The sequence below is a fragment of the Micrasema longulum genome, unplaced genomic scaffold (genome assembly GCF_059751315.1).
Source record: "Micrasema longulum isolate JH-2025_06_02 unplaced genomic scaffold, ASM5975131v1 h1tg000595l, whole genome shotgun sequence".
NCBI lineage: Eukaryota > Metazoa > Arthropoda > Insecta > Trichoptera > Brachycentridae > Micrasema > Micrasema longulum.
The window spans coordinates 1-17,689 of NW_028277791.1; the positions used below are offsets into that span (position 1 = coordinate 1).

Sequence of the window (17,689 nt, forward strand, 5' to 3'; positions counted from 1 at the left end):
TTCTTGGGTTATCCCCGATCACTGGACTACGCAGTTTTTATCAGGTCATGGTAAATTTAATCAAAAATTATTTGTTTTTAATATTGTTGACTCCCCTTCGTGCTGCTGCGGATATCCTAACCAATCTTCTGAACACATCCTGTGGTCTTGTCCCTTTCCCCTTCTCTATGATTACCGAATGGAGCTTCTCGCTACTATCCGTGGCCCTATTATAGGTCCTGTCGGATATACAGATCTGGTGGCTTCTAAAAAGAATTTCAAGGCTTTTAAAAAGTTTTGTAATCATTTCGGCGAATTGATCATGTCCAATCAATTTAATCCCGGTCAGTGAAGAATTCACTTCCCTCTCTTCTCAATCCAATGAAGTACATATTATGTACTTCTGGATTACTTTCTTTCAGCACAAAGATGCTAAGGCTACCAGATTTCAGAGAGCTCCTTCGGGCAGCTTTTCTCGTTTGACAACGAGCAAATTTTCCGTGTATGTGGGCACCGCCAAGGAGACTTATGTCCTCAGATGCGGTGTGCGGTATGTGGTGGGTAAGCTGTACTTAGGTGCATTTTATCGCTCGTGACTTGTAAGTTCTCGTGAGTTAAAGATCTTTCATATTTGGATTTTTGAAATTCCTTTACAGTTCATAAGTCTAAGTTCTTACAGCGTACAGCGAAGAACTGATTACATGTGCAACATAAAAGCCGACCAAAAATAATCTAATTTAATAATTAAACTTATGCCTCTCATTTCAGTGTGTATTTTATTTATCACTTATTTAAATAAATTCCCAAGGTTAAATAATAAAAACGCCTAATTTTTATCGTTTTAAAATGACTTTTAACTTATTTTATTTGTTTCGGTTTAGATTAATTCGGCCGGCTGAAAATCTTATTTCGGTCGGTCACAATTAGTTATGTACCAATAAAACAATTGAACTTATTAATTAAAATAAAAACTTACTTACCCGAAGATGTATAATATAAACCGCAAGGTTTCTTTATTAAATAATTAATAAATAAAAAAAATAGGCTTGTCAACGGAAAACAAGTAAAAGCTAATTTTACATCTCTTTGAACATGATTAAATTATGTAAATTTTATTTATCTTAATTAATTATTTCACTCACTCAATTGCCCCATATCGTCCTGAGAATTTCTCCAATTCCTCTGGGGTATGGCGATGATAGGCTTCACAGATGATCCAGAGCCTTTGAGGGTGGCAGACTCTTGGTCCTAAAATAGCAAAATAATAATTAAATACAACACGAAATTCAGCTATCAAAAATTAACAAGTAGAAGGTCGATTACGAATGGTTCAGTATTCTTTTTAGAAAAAATGAAATATTTGCATTCTTATGATCAACCCGAGTATTTAAATTTTTCAGGTCCATTTTCAACGAGTTGTAAATATCTCACTATATCTCGGTTCAATTCAAATCTTTATTCAGGAAAGGTTGAATGTAGAAAATATTCATGTTAAGGGCACATAACCTGCGCGTAGGAAAAAAAATCGTCAAAATAGTTCCAGACTACTAACGCATACAATTGCAATTTTTGAACACACACTGTTTCACGTTGCACCGAGGGTCACATAGATACTTACTTGGCAAATTAATGATTTCTAACCCAGAATGAAATTGGATTACCGTAATAATTTAAATACTTATACCTTCGAAACTTCATTTCTATGCTCGTTCTTTATCGAGTTTTCACATTTAATTTAATTTAGGTATTTTTCAAAATAAAATCGTACAAAGATTCGGTTAAAAATTGACTCGTTTTCAATTTTCCCATTATGACATCCTATTTATATTTAAGCAAGTAGAGATTTTTAAGTAACAACGCATTTTTCAGTTTAATGCATAATTAATTTACATGATTCATTTTACGATATACTTACACAGGTATATAGATAATTACGGTCACCAATTCCAAGACAACACACAATAGAAATAGATGTAAATACTTATCAACACAAAAAGCTAGGTTACTAAGCGATCGAAATATAATAAAGTAGAATCTGTAATTCAAAATAACGCTACCAGCACCAATATTCAGACTTGTTTTGGATATTATAATGCTTACAGTTAAAAATATATTTTTGAAAGTAAACAAGTCCCCATATGCTTAAAAAGACGAGTCTATGAATCGTGTATATTGCCGGGGACGACATATGGACTAGAAAACCATGTCTGTATCACAGAACAGTAGTCAGAAACTAAAATGCATACTATGATCCATAGAATGACGGATGCTCGGTGTATGTCTTACAGACAGAATAAGAAATGAAGAAATAAGAAGCCGAGCCGGGGTCGTCGATATCATAGATCGTGCAGTAAAATTAAATTGGCAGTGGGTAGCATACTTGGCGAGGCAAAATGATGGCCATACGGAAAAGTTATTATTTTATTTGGCAATAGATTCATAAACGAATTAAGTAAATTAATTTTAATCTTTTCAATATGATTAAGATTGTAAAAAAGAGACCAGATGACAGATGATAGATATTTGTAGATATTAGTTTAATCGTTATTTTAAAAGTTATAAGTTAAATATTCATTTCTGGAACAAAGCGGCTAGTTGCATTTCAATCGTAATGAGACAATGCGTACTGTCTACTACCTTCTGAATTCATTATGCTGTCTGTAATAAATTTTAATAAAAGTTATTTATTAAAGTAATGGATAATATAGCTACGTAATATAATATATCACGAAGTTAATAATGATTTCAAAGATGAGAGATGTTGTTATATCACACAAAACCACAGAAAAAATAACAATTTATAGAAGATATTACTTATATTCGATTACGTAATATGTAGGTACAAATATATGATAGTTTTTTATAGCTTACCTGTAAATAAAATAACCGTTCGCCACTGGTCTGCGGGTAATAATGGATCATACTAATATATGGTCGACTGATTTGAGCATTATGGGTATTATAGGGTATTATAACAGTTATATATATTATGCATTAGAGCAAACCACTTTACTCTAGTAAAAGAGGATCACTATTTCTATACATGTGTAAGAGAAAGGAAATAAAGAATATCGCATATATGTATTTATATTTTCCACAATAACGATCCATTTGTATCGAGGTACAATATATACAAACAGGAAAAAGTGTACAGTCGTTTCTTGGATAGATTGATTAAAAAATAACAGAAGTTACCCTTTGGCAATCCTCACAAATAATTTTCATAAAAAGAGTTTTGAATTGAAAAATTCTCTCAAAGAATAAAATAATAATCGCAGGGAAAAATGGAACTATTTTCTGTATCCATTGTAGTTATAAAGTATGTATATTTTTTTACACCACAACATAGTGAATTACAGTACATACACCCGGGCTTGAGAAACATCACATTTCTTTTTTGGGTTTTCTCCGAGAATCGAACCTAGAACCTTCTATACGTGAATTAGATGCCTTAGCCATTACCCCATGGAGACGTTTTATTATTATTATTTTTTTTAAAAAGAAATATTTGCGTTCCAATGATTTAGGCAAATATTTAATTTTGACGGCCATTTTCAACGAGTTGTAAATAGCTCACTATTAGAAAATGGTAATCAAATTGGGGTAGAGTGGGATTCGAACCACGGACCTTGAGTCCGAGATACTAGCCACAGGACCACAACCTGATTAATATTAATCGAAAGTGACGAAATGTATGTTATTTAATTCAAAACTGTTCATTGAAATTCCTGAAAAACTATCCCAACAAAGACGAAATAAATAATTATTTTAAAACCAAAATAAAGACATTATTAGATAAAGAGGAAACCTAGGCATTTAAAAGGCTTAGGATCTGTCATTGACTGGTTTTACAGAATTCATAGCATTCACCATTCTGCCTAATGTTTGTGATTTCCAAATCTAAATAATTTTCAGTAATTGTATAATAATTTTTTTAGTCAAATCAGGTATCCTTTCACATCATTCTTCGTTTGCCCGAACAGAAAAAAATACATCTATAATTTTTATTTTATTTATTTGACAATGGTAATCTGCATTACTTTGCGGGCTGTTTGACCCATTACGTAATGCAGACTGTAAATAACTCACTATAGGGACCTCTGATCTCTGAGTCCGCGACACTACCCACGGAACCGCAACCCGGTTCAAATAGAAACAGAAAGCAGAGAGCTGCTAAACTGCCGATATGTACGAAAAAATAGATACAGTATTCAGCAAGCGAATTGCCCTATTAATGTATGATTTTTTATCTGCATTTGTACGGCTTCTGGATGTGTAAAACAGTGCGTGAGATCGCTATGGTATAATTATTGTGAACATACAAAATGATATTTTCAGTATATAATACAACCTTAGGTCAAAGAGGATTGGCCTACTACTCGGTTAAAGTGTACAATCTACTTCCACTATCCATAAGGACAATTAGTAAGTTCTCACAATCTAAAATTGCTATTAACACTTTGTATCCCGGAGCCGTGTAAACACGTGATTATATAACTATGCGTTGAGTCCCGGTCCCGTGTTTTCACGTGGTTTACCGGCTGTCTTAAAAAGTGCATTTTATTGACATTTAGTGACTTTTATTTTTCCTTTTTTGCTGCTGGTAAACCACGTGAAAACACGGGACCGGGACACAACGCATGGTTATTATAATCACGTGTTTACACGGCTCCGGGATACAAAGCACAGAAAAAGGACTGAGGCCCTGTATATGTGCGAACATTGCAATGCGCAATGTGGCTCTCCATCTTTATGGATTTTTGGCCTTTGCCAATGTTGGCAAAACTATCACACAAAAATTACTTATTTAATTATTTCAAATAGATATGAGAAGTTTCAATTGATTTAACCTAGTATTTTCATAATTATTGCACTTTTAAGAAACCCTTCACAAAGCATGAAATTTCACAAAAATGGGCCGGGCACAGGGTAAATTTTATGTGTATTCGGCCGGTGATCAAAGTGTTAAGAAATGGATAGTGGAGGTGGGTTGCGCACGGGTCGATGAGTGGATCAAGCCAAATAGGTAAAATGTGTGTACTGTTTATGAAATTTGTTCTATTGGTCTGTATAAATTGGTTATGTTTTTTATGATTATTTTAGTTTTTTAATGTTTAGTATGTTAATGATGGTTAGGTTAATTGGATTAATTACGTTTTTTTAATTGTTATTATTATGTTTGTAAAATAGCTAATCTAATGCATGTTTCACATTTTGTAAAATGTAACATTATTCTGTACAAAAAAATAATACAAACAATGTAAAAGTATAAATACATAAATATACTTCCAGAAATCAGCTCATAGAAATGTTTCCCAAGATAAATTTGACGACGGGATTCGAGGGTGCTTTGATCCAGCATCGCTGCTAGAAATAATGATGGGTACAAGAATGGATAATTATTAAATAATAAGAAAAGAAAATTCTTTTCTTAGATATAAGTGTCACAAAATTTGCTTTTGAACCTTTTCTATTTCAAGGATGTGGTTTGGTTCAGAAGGGTCCCTGGAACAGTATTCTAGTATGCTGCAGACTAGTGTATCATACAATGTGCAAATTGTAGTAGTATTATTGAAATACCTAGAGTTTATACTTCAAGCCTCAATATCTTGAAATTATGTTTAGTATGTATAGAAGATTAATGATTTTTGATCCGAAATCCCGTTGATTTTAAACACGGTTGTGTTTTACGGTATTGTTAACAAATTAATAACAACTGTTGTAAACTAAATAATTCTGGCACAAACTTTTCATCAACATTATTTATAACGAGCATAAGAAATTTCTTCGCTGTTTAATTTGAAAGTTTGTTTGTTAATACTTTATTAGCTTCTAACTAGGAACAGCCGAAGGCCTAATTCTGTTGTAAACTCTGTTTGTAAGGAAGCCTTAGATGTTATTTATCTACGTGAGTTTCCACGTAGATTCTTACAGAAGGTTTACAATTGAATAACTTCTAGCAATCTCATGCCGCAAAATTTCTTCCCAGCCGCACACCGCAACCGAGGACATAAGTCTCCCTGATAAAGAAAAAAATGCTTCTTGTCGCGCAAAAATAGCTGCCTGAAACTAATCTCTAATCAGGTAGTCTCGGCAATCTTAACATCCAAATATGTCTAAGCAGAAACAAGATAATCCAAAAGTTTATGATATAAATATATTCCATTGGATAGTGGAAAAGTGGGAAGTGAACTTTTCACTGACTGGGATTAAAATAATCATTAACCAGTGTGTAAACATTAGGTAAATTGAAAATAATATTCTGCAATGATAAATTTAATTAAAATCTTAGACAGAGAATGGTTAAGTGTTATGTTTGGTCTGTTCTGTTGTATGGCTCAGAAATCTGGACTTTGAAAGTACACACTATGAACCGGTTGAAAGGATTCGAGATGTGGCCTCACAGAAGAATGCTTCATATACCGTGGACAGATTTGGTCAGCAATGTAGACGTCATGAGGAGAGTTCACTGCAACATAGCTGTTAAAATTTATATGTCTATATAGTCTGAACCTAAGATCTCCTATATGGGTCACATCCTGCATGAAGACAAGTATAAAATCCTCCAACTTATACTAATAGGCAAGATTGAGTGACAACGTGGACCTGGCAGAAGGCAAACGTCTTGGCTGCGCAACATAAGAGTCTGGACCAAAATGAGATGTGTGCAAGAGTTGTTCCGAGCAGCGCAAGACAGAGAGGCTTTTTTAGAAGTAAGTGCCGACGTCGGGGACACTTGATATGCCACATGAAAAATAAATTAATATAAGTGTTTAACTATATACTGACTTTTTATGTCTACCGGTTTCCAGACGTACCCGTCTCTTTGTCAGGACTCAGAACACTCATTACACCTACATGCAAATACTAGGATACACTTTCACCTTTACTATTATCTTATTAATGAAAACACATATATATTACGGATGCAAACACCATCGAGTCTGAACATGCACTAGAAATTAGGTTAATAATATTCAGTGATGTGTTGGAGAATGAGTTGGGTTGGGGGATTGGGAGGGGGAGGGGAGGGGCTAAGACGTTGAAAGTTTTATAATTAGTTAATTATTTAATTCAAAAGATGGGCTATATTGCAACGATATTTGATTATTTATAAGAGGAATATAATTTTTTAAAGGTTTTTTTACAGTGAATCACAAAAAAACTCGAAACCGGCAGACATAAAAAGTCAATTAGTGGTTATATATTAATATTTATTAAAATTACTTTAAACGTTTGACAACAAAGTTAATACTTTAAACAAAAATAATGGTGTTCAATTTATGTAACGCGGTTATTTATGACTAAATCAAAATATTTCAGACAATCATAAAAAAATGGAAGTATTTCTTTTTAAATGCACATTAAACATTTTTGTACAAAGAGTAGGTATGTAGTACAAAAATAATCGGATAAAAATGTATAATTATTTAAATACAATTATGCCTATTTTATTGATTGATTTCAATTGATAATCCATGACTATTAAGACATCATCAAAATATACCAGGACATACTTTTATACCAGGCTTAATAATTATCAATGATTGTCGGATGTCGTGATTGATGTTTGTGAAGTAAAAGAGCTGAAACCTTTATCATGTGGGTAAGATTGATAAGTACTCTTGATTTTGACGATAAAGCTTGTCTCAGCCTTAATAATGCACGCATCTTAATACCTATCGTACATAGTTTGACCACACAGATATCACATTTCGACAGCATTCAGCATAATTTCATTCTTGTCTAATGTATTATTCTACGAATTTTTTTTTAGCTATGTTAATGTTGAATGATTATACCTACATATTTAAAAAAATAGAAATTAACAAAATTATTATGATGATAAACAATTAACAATATTTTTATTTTTTTATTTTTTTTTTATCAATATTCCTACAGAGATGAGGTAGAATTTTTTTCAAATTCAGGATTATCGATATTCGAGCGTTTACAGGGCTTATGACCTGTCATTGGCTGGGTTGAGTGGCCACTTTACGTTTTTTACAACATTCCCCATTCCGCTTTAGCGAATATCGACACTGGTACCATTTTGATTCTTGTATATATCTTATTAAATGTTATAAATCTTATAAAAAAAATAATATATACCTACTCCCCCTCGGGAGAAATCCAGATTTGTGTATGTACAAAAATACACATACCAAAAAATAATGTTAATTAACAATAACTTAAATGAGTCATAATGAGTAGTCACTCATTAAATGAGTATAATTAAATGCAATTTTTTTCAATAAGTATCTGTATTTGATGCGGCAGTTTTAAATGTTTTCAATCATTCAGTCCCCCTTTGAAAATCGTTACAACTCCGATCATTTTGATCCTTTGATTGAAACGGAATATTTAATAATGTATTCTGAGAATATATTTTCAATGATAAATAACGTTTCGTTTAACCGACATTAAAAGCCGAGATAAAAAATGTATTTGAGAAATAAAATATTCGAAATGAAATTTGTAAAAAAATTGACATGTGTCGAAAACCAAATTGAATTTCAAACAAAAAACATAACGTGAATACATTATTGTGATGTTGCGTATTCCATTTGAAGCAGAGCAGACAAAGGCCTTTAAACATTATTCTACACACTTAATAAATTTTTCCATTCCCTTACAAAGGAATGGATAGGACGAAATGGAAGAAGTTTGTCCGGAAGGATTTTCCTTAGCTTTTACCTGTTCTCATTGATATTAAATAATGGAAGGGGAATACTTGGTCCTGGTATCCAAATTACAAAAGGATTCTCGGGAATGATATTTTACTCAATTTACTATTATTACAAGGCTTTAAAAACCTGAATTTCAAACGCCTTTTCGGCTAAATTTTACATTGAATTTTAATAACATAAAGCCAGGATGTTTTATGAGATAGTTTAATGCGTATGAAAATAATATTTAAAATACATCCAAATAATAAGTGAAATTTATTTTTCGCATGAAACTAAACAGTATCATTATTTATGCCAAAAGCATTTTTTTAATTTTTTAATTTTATTTATTTATTTATTAATTTACACGCCCTACGGGCTTTTACATATTTTAGAAATTACATTCAAGTGCAGCAGTGAAATATGAGTATGTAAATTTAGTTAAAATTAAAGATAACATAAGAAAAGCCAAAAGATACAATAATAAGTAAAAATCAGGAAATGTACCAACATATTTATGTTTGTACATTGGCGATTTCTTCCAACCATTAAAATAATAGTTTTATTTTTATAATTCAAGTTACAGAACACATTCAATAGAAGAAAAAAAGATTAAAATATTCAAGATATACAAAAATGTAAATAAATTTGTTTGTTTATAAATTATATAAATTAACTCAAAACTATTATTCAATGGGAAAAATAAAGTAGCACAAATAAACGACCCATTAAAAACAAATTGAGTCGAATTCTGATTAAACTTTTGCCACGTGGAATGAAACGATATTATTAATACTTATCATGAATATTAAAATATTAGCGAGAAAAACTTTTTACTGAAAAATATAATTTAACGGTATTAAAGAATAATGGTAATGGCATCGCTTTATCAATTTCATTAATTAATTTTTTAATTCAGCAAAACGAAAATCCCTTTGATAAAATGTATTTTGTTTAGGTAGCGTAAATTGGAAGGTGATCGAAAAGTGGCAATAAACGGAAATAAATTATTTAGCCAATCTTCTCTTCCAAATTGCTTTCAACCCTAGAGTAATAATACGCCACTGGCTTATAGATTCGCCTATGGACAAACATAATTCTATGATTCAACGAAGTTAGCTGCAGTATACAGCAATACAAAGGGCCGTATGTACTCAGATCGAGAATTGTAAGCGCAAGCCGAAACCGTTCGTTACATGTTTGTTATTTAACTAAAAACGTTTGTTCTATGCATTAGAGGTAAAGGGCTTCTCTTTAAGCAGGAGCGAATTATTCCTCTACGCTTTTAACAGTATCTAAAAAGAGTACTCGTAGATTACGATATTTCCCACTTATGTTTTCAAAATAATTATTAAATTCTACGATATTTCTACAATGAATTAAAAAAAGTTTTACTGTAAGTACCTGAAAACAACCCACCAAGAAAAATTGTTTTCTTATTAAAATCGTAATTGGGTATAAACAATGAAGTTTCTTTTTGAATACATAATTTTATTTTTTTATAATTCGTACTTTGAATCTTTTCTCTTGGTTTTTTAAATATGTTAAAAATTACATTTATTATTGGAAAAAAAAAATAACGCTCTTTTATTTATTTTTAAGACGTAATAAAACTTAATACGACGCTGGAACATGTATGTAAACAAAATGGAGCGCGCAGGTAAGTATAACATTTCGATACGGTGAATTCCTTCCCCTGTGATTTATGTTCTCCTGATACATCATGGCGCAACAATTTTCTAACCCTGTCGCAATTTATTATTTCCTATTCTTAGGGGATGAATGGCCTACAAATAAACGCCCACAAACTCGCAACGCCCGAAGTACGGAGGGATCGCCGACCGAACAACCGCACAAACAAAATAAAAACACCGAGCAAAAAAGTCCAACGAACGAAGAATAAAAATCGGGTGTAAAAAATACTGTTTGGCGAAGTGCCGTAGATTTGTAAGGGTTGCCTGTCTAGAAGGGGAAACGGCAAAGTTATTGTATGGATGAGAGGCCACCCCTATGTCAGAAATTTACCTCCTCGCTTCGCGTACAACTTCATGCGCTCCCGGTAGTTCAGATCACCAAAGGGTCGTGTTTAGCCGCTACTTGGCGCGTCCTACCCCACGTAGGGGTTGATATTTCCTCTCGATTATTTAGTCGGGGCGGGTCTCCGTGCTCGCGCAACGCGTGTATCAGGGTGGCATACATATTACGTACACACTGCAGCGCGTCGTAAAAGTATTGCCATTTTTATATCAGCGCACATCTACCCCGTGTTCTGTGCTCCTGGTAGCAAATATTTTTTCTCTATTGTCCCTCTTTCCCCTTTTTATATTGGCATTCCAGCTTAACTGGGCAGGGGAATTGGGACTTGCCGTTAAATCTGACTACACATTTGATGTTTAATTTGAAATTTCACCCAATATGTTTGTTTATTCATGATTTAATTAAAAATATTCTAACTGGCTACATTTTTATGTTTTTATAACCACGTAGAAATAACATTGACTCCATGTTTATATTTTATTTACAACACAACAACAACAAACCATTGTGCAGTTTCCTTGTAAGGGTAGGCAGAGAGGATAGAACGCCACATCACTCCATCTTTGCATATAGATCTCGCTTCCTCTATTTCTGCATCCATCAACATTAGCATTTTAAATATTTTTAGCCGTTCCATCGCTGTCCATCTTATCCAACCCAGAGCAGAGCTCCTTTATTGATTTTGTCGATAATGCTTATCTCAGCCTTACATAATGTACGGATCTCGACATTTGTGCATCTATCGTACATAGTTTTACCACACATTCACCCGAGAGATCGTATTTCGATAGCATTTAACCTACTTTCATCCCTGTTTTTTCCAAGTAGATAAGTATTTCGCTTTCATACATCAGAGTCGGGACTAGAACTCCATTGTGAACTGCTAATTTTGCCTCTTCCGGCAAATGTTTATTTTTCAAGGTTTATTTAACCCTTATACTGCTAAACAACGATATATCGTTGTTGTTAATCCCTATCATAAAGTTCCAACTAGACTGATGCTGACGTCATAATCCCCAAAAGGGTAAATGAATTCGGGAACTGCTTGTTGCACTTAACCGTCAGTGGTATAAAACATTTTCAAAACATACAAATTACTTATTCGACGGGTTATCATTTAGTTTCGTACCTATTTCAGCCCCACGGAAAATTTAACACAAAAAATGTTTTCTTACGCGCGGTTAAAATTTGAGCATTAAATTGTACGGCAAAGTTTCTTGAAATGAATAAAAAATATTTAAATAAAAACGAACTACTTTGAATGACGTCACTTGTTCATATGAATCAACCAATGATAAGAGGATTGTGGAAGATTTCCGGTTTGCTAATCGTCAATGGACCAATTAACAGAACTAACCGAGAAGAAGCGGAAGAGAACTTGCGACGTCACACGCGGGTTAGTGTCAGAAATGCAAAAATTTAAAAGATCGTAGCGCTGATAATACGATACATAAAAATTAAAAAAGCTTTGTCTAATAACAATTTTTTTTTAAACCACTAAACATCCTCATTATAAATTTACTTATGATGTTTAAATTCGCAGTGCTTTTAAGAATAGAGAAACGACTAAACACAGAAAACTTCTAGCTAGTCGGGACCTGAAACAGTGAACTTTTTTACATTGCAAAAACAGTCAAATGAAAAATAAATTAATGTTAATAGTTAGTTTTTTAATCACTTATATAATATTTGAAGAAAATAATTGCATTCGGTGTTTTTCCCGCGATTAAACCCGATCCAATAATTAAGAAAATATTGATGTACTTCCGTAATCAATAACTAATTAAATACTTTACTTTTAATATAATAACTCTTATCTAGTGAGGTCCCTATATCACCGGAAAACCCCATAATTAAGAATATAAACAAATAGCTAAAGAGCCATAAAACATAAAAATAATTCACCATGGAACCTAATGATTGTCAATTAGGACGTTTGAATATTAAAAAAATCATTTGTTCATTTATTATAATGGGTGCCCACAGCAATGGGAAATTCAAATGTTTTAGCTGTTCATTAGGTAGTTATTATTACTCTACTAACAAAACGTAATTATTATTATACAAACTCTATTCTACAAACAAAACGTAAATGAGGTATATCAGCTCGATATTGATCCAAAAATACTTTAGAAAAAGCTTCTTCGATTTCGTGCTCTTCGTAAGAGTCATATTATAAATTATTATCACTATCGCTTAAAAAATGATCGTTATTGTCTAATTCACTTTCGGAATAGGTTTAGCTGCTAAGCCTCCGAGTTTCTCGGTGAGGTACTATTATTTCTTTATCACTTTCACTATCCGTTATCATTTTGAATGATATATTTTGTAAATTCATTCACAATAAAAAGGACGCTTTGCAGAGTAAAATTATTAGTTAGAGTAACAAAGTAAGATTAAAAATATATTCAAATGTAAAATATGTAATATGTAATTTACCTAAGCTGTTTGTAATTTCGGCAACTGTTGTCTATCTCGCTCAATCCATTATGCGTGAACTAGCTATTAGTAAAACGGAATATTTTTCTTAGAAGAGATATCAATTTGTGAGACAGTTGTACAAAAACATTATTTTTTAAAATTATATTATCATCTACCAAGAAATAATATCTTTTCTTAGTACATTTACCGGTTACTTTTAAGTTTCAATCTAAATAACTCCCTACAAACATTTGGACATACTCAAAATATTGTTGATTAAAATAACTTGCATAAAAAAATTAAAGTATTTTTAGGCATTACCTAGGTGAAATAATTTATCCAGGTGAAACTCACCGACATCAATAAAGGTTTCAGCTCTTTTAGTTTGCAAAAGTCAACAGATAGAAGAGTTGAGGTAATGTAAAAATAGTCATGAATGTGGATGTGTAAACGTACCCCTAAAATAGTGAATATTTTGTAAGTGTGTAAAGTGGTCATTTAAACCAGCCAATGACAGATCATAAGTCCTGTAAATGCCTAGACTTCCATATTCCCTTGGCAAAAATGTTTTCCCTCTCTGTTGCAACTAATTTCAAGATATATTTTACACAATTTTTGTTTAGCATGCATTGATGGAAGTGGTAGGTTTGATAATATATAACAGAGCACTTTGCCCCGCAATAAGCAAAAAACTATCATTATTATTTCGTTTCAATAATAACTATTCAAACAATGCGCCTTGAGATTGCTGTACGAGATCAGTTTTGTTTGTTTTTATTTTCAATTAAGAAAGGGTTTACAACCGCTGTACGAAAATTGTCTATTTGCGGCACGAATTGTCTATCTCGCTCACTCCACTGGGCTTGAATTAGATATTTATGAAATGGAAGATTTTTCTTGGAATTGCTATTAATTTTTAAAACAGTAGTGTGTTTGGAAAACAACGTATTCGATAAAATATTTTTAAAATGTGTTAATAATAAGATTTCTGATTAGATTCTTGAAAAACTGCGTAGCAGCGTAAGGGTTAAGTGCACCGTTCACTTTGTTCCCGGGACTCACACTTCTTTCAATATCATTCTCAGTAATTCCATCCCTAGATAACATACTTCCCAGATACACAAATTCCTCTACTTGTTTTAGTGTAACCCCATTCACAGTGATTTCGCATTTAGTTATACTTTCAGTTCTTTCAAAAACCATCACATTCGATTTATCGACATTCATCGGCAAATCGCTTCGCTTGCATACATCGTAGACTTTTGGTACCAAGAGTTGCAGTTCCTCTTTGTTAGCAAGAAGCAAGACATCATCAGCATGCAAAATACAACTGACAGTTAAATCACCCATTTTTGCTTCCATTCTTAAGCCTTTCAGTTCTTTCATGCAGTTATCGATATACATGTTGAACAGCTATGGTGACATTACACACCCCTATTTGACTCCTTAATGAATGTCAAACCACAATGTTTATGATCCATTTACCCTAACACATGCTATGCTGTCTTTATACGGAGCAAATATTTTATTTACTAAATGGCTTAATTGATGTACCATCGTTACTGGAACAAGTGGCATTCAATGTTGCGATCCGTTGGTTGCGAAATAATAATGTGCTGTTCCTTGATCAGCACAGACACCCGATTGTGTCACATTGTAAACTCGAGACAAGATCTGGACTTTTTTGGTGTAAGTCTTTCTAGATTAAAACAATCACCAAGACATACCAAATCTTGACTTAGGGTAGTAATTATTTTTAAATTTGCTATCTTAGCTTTAATTTTCTTTAGTTGTATTTAATTTCAATTGTACCTCTGTAGGTATATTATAAAGAAATATATTTTACATTGTTAAATGAACTTAATACGTCAATTAATAAAATAAATAGAATGAACACAGTAAAATTCAATAAAAAGGTAAAAATGATAAAACAAACAAAAAAAAAAAAATATTTTTTTTACGATGGTTTATAACTTTAACACAGATAAACAAAACATTATTTTTCAAATCAATTTTACTGGGTTCAATTTCTGGCGGGACGGACGTGAATTATGGATTTTAATGGTTTTCTAAAGAGCAATGTTTAATTGTTCTTGGACTGGTACCTGAAACGTAAGACTGATCACTTTGCTTTCATTTAACATATGATCGCACTTTGCTGCATTTAAGACAATACATTTTATAGACATTGTTGTAAAGCTACAAGTCATAAAAAAACTTCAAGAGGTCGAAACAGAAAGATAGCGTTTTTATTTTAACAATTTAAACTACAGTCCACACTTCAACAAATTTAATACCGTATTTTTATACAAAAAAGTGGACGGCAAATTTGCTATTATGCAATGCGTTGGTTAATTATTTAAAAATAAAAATATATATGGCATTGAATTATTATAGTCCAGAAACCGCGTACGCGCATCAAACTAAAGCCGACTAAACTACTCATAAATTAGTAGTTTTACGTTTTGGCCATTAGTTACTCTGTAGATTTAGCTTAGTAAGCAACTGCCGATTTGAATTCAACTATGCCGTGTAAAATGTCGTTTTTTAGTGTCAAAATACTGCTGGGATGAAAAGGGAATAGAGTGGGATCACATTTCACGTGTAAATAGCATATTCAAAAATAATATTATTTAAGAATTCGATTATTTTACCACCTGTCAGATTATTATTGATTAAAACAAGGTAGAAAGTTAGTAAGTATTGCCAGGGTGATCGATTTTTGTAAAAACATTTTAGCGAAGAGAATAAAGAAGTCTAGGCATCTACAGGGCTTATGGCGGCCTCCGTGGTGTAGTGGTCAAGACGCTTGACTCACGCACGGAAGGTTCCGGGTTCGATTCCCGGTGAGAACACAAAAATTAAAAATGTGATTTTTCTCAAGCCTGGTTTTTCTGTGATGTAATTCACCACTGTAATTGGGCCTCCTGGCCTGTTGTGGTGCAAAAAAAAAAAAAAAATGAAAAAAATGACCTGTCATTGGCCGGTTTAAGTTGCCACTTTACGCACTATGTAACATTCACTATTTTGGCTATATTTCAACATCTATATTCCTTCAATTCTTCCAACTGCTGAAGTGGCCGCTTAAACCAGCCAATAACAGGTCATAAGCTTTGTAGATGCCTAGACTTCCATATTTTCTTTTTTAAATAAAATAATAATAAAAATAAATTTTATTCCAGTAAAATGGTTAAATATTGCTGAGCCAACTCTAAAAAATTCAAAAGATAAAAACGTCAACTAAAGTAAAAACAAAAATGAATAAAAATAATCAACTTAAAAGGAGAGAAAGGAAAAAAAAAAAATATTAGGAAAATATCACATACTACGAATACTGATAAAATATATGAAATGGTAAATTAAGTGTATTTTCAAAATCACAAATATTATGCAGAAATGTTTTCATACATAAAAAAAGGAATTTAATAAAAATACGTTGCTAGAAAAATGCGTCGTGTTTGGCCTTGGTTGTTGTGACGTCAAGATTCGTGATATTGTTATGAACAAATTTCACAAACAACATCAACAGGAACAAATAAACATGAATCGTGACGTATTAGGGGCGTGGCCAATGGCATGACCGTTTTTGCGGGAATTCAAAATTACAAATTTAAAAGTATTTTTCATACTACTAATAATTGACGAAAAATATTAATTTTTGTACTGGACAATATTAAACAGAACTATATTACTTTAAACATGTTTTTGATAAACGTGATATTTAACTATTGAATGATTTTTTGCATACGTGAGATATGACAAATTATATTATATTATGTTCTTATGGTGGTCTGAGTATTTTCAGCCATCTCCGTCTCTGTTTTTATATGCTGATAAATCAAATAATCATTTTAGTAAATGTTGAAAGCAGTCACATTTCTTTCAAGCGTCTTTTTTTATTTCTTTGAAATTGTGAATAGTTTCTCAACTTTGAAATTGTACAGCTCGGCGCGCATACAATTTTAATGTATGAATTTTTCTATACAGAAAAATGTCACTTGCAGACCGAAACGTTGACAGGCGCAATATAATTTAACTTCATAGAAAACTCTTTCTTATCCATGAATACTGAAAAAGGGGGAAATCCATTTTGTTTTGTTTGACAACATACGCATAACGTTTCTATCGGATGCTTTTGTTGCTGAGCTTGGTATTGTTTGTAAATAACTTGGATATAAACATTATAATAAATAAAAATCGACTATGATGAATTGCAGTATGTTTGGTTGCAGCAGTAGGAGCGTCAAAGGTGTTAAAGGAGTCAGAGTCAGGTTATTTATTTCGAATATTTTCCCATGATTTAAATTGATTTTTGGCATTTATTGTCCCGACACGTGCATTATGTTGCTTAGAAACTTTCCTTATATCAACATATTTACTTCAAATACAGTTTTTTCTCAATTTAAGGGATAAATTATGTTTACAATTGAAAATGACAGTTGATTACGGGCAATATGTCGGGGCCGCACTAGGCATCCATATAAAGTATGAGTATTTTTTTAGTACAGGTGGATTTAAATTTTACTCGAAAATAGCAACGTTAACCTTGAAATTGCATCTAAAATGACGTGTCCAAATTTAAG

At 32.2% G+C, this 17,689-nt stretch overlaps 1 protein-coding gene across 1 annotated transcript in view; it reads right to left on the reverse strand.

The window, feature by feature from the left end:
* Window positions 1-1,121: 1,121 nt before the first annotated feature.
* LOC148280311 (uncharacterized) overlaps window positions 1,122-17,689 on the reverse strand; it is a gene marked incomplete at its 3' end in the record, with an annotated part of 79,891 nt that continues 63,323 nt past the window's right edge. The window contains exon 10 of the mRNA XM_088228567.1: window positions 1,122-1,227. Within this exon, the coding sequence (XP_088084693.1) occupies window positions 1,122-1,227 (106 nt within the window). The remainder of the gene's footprint in view (window positions 1,228-17,689) is intronic.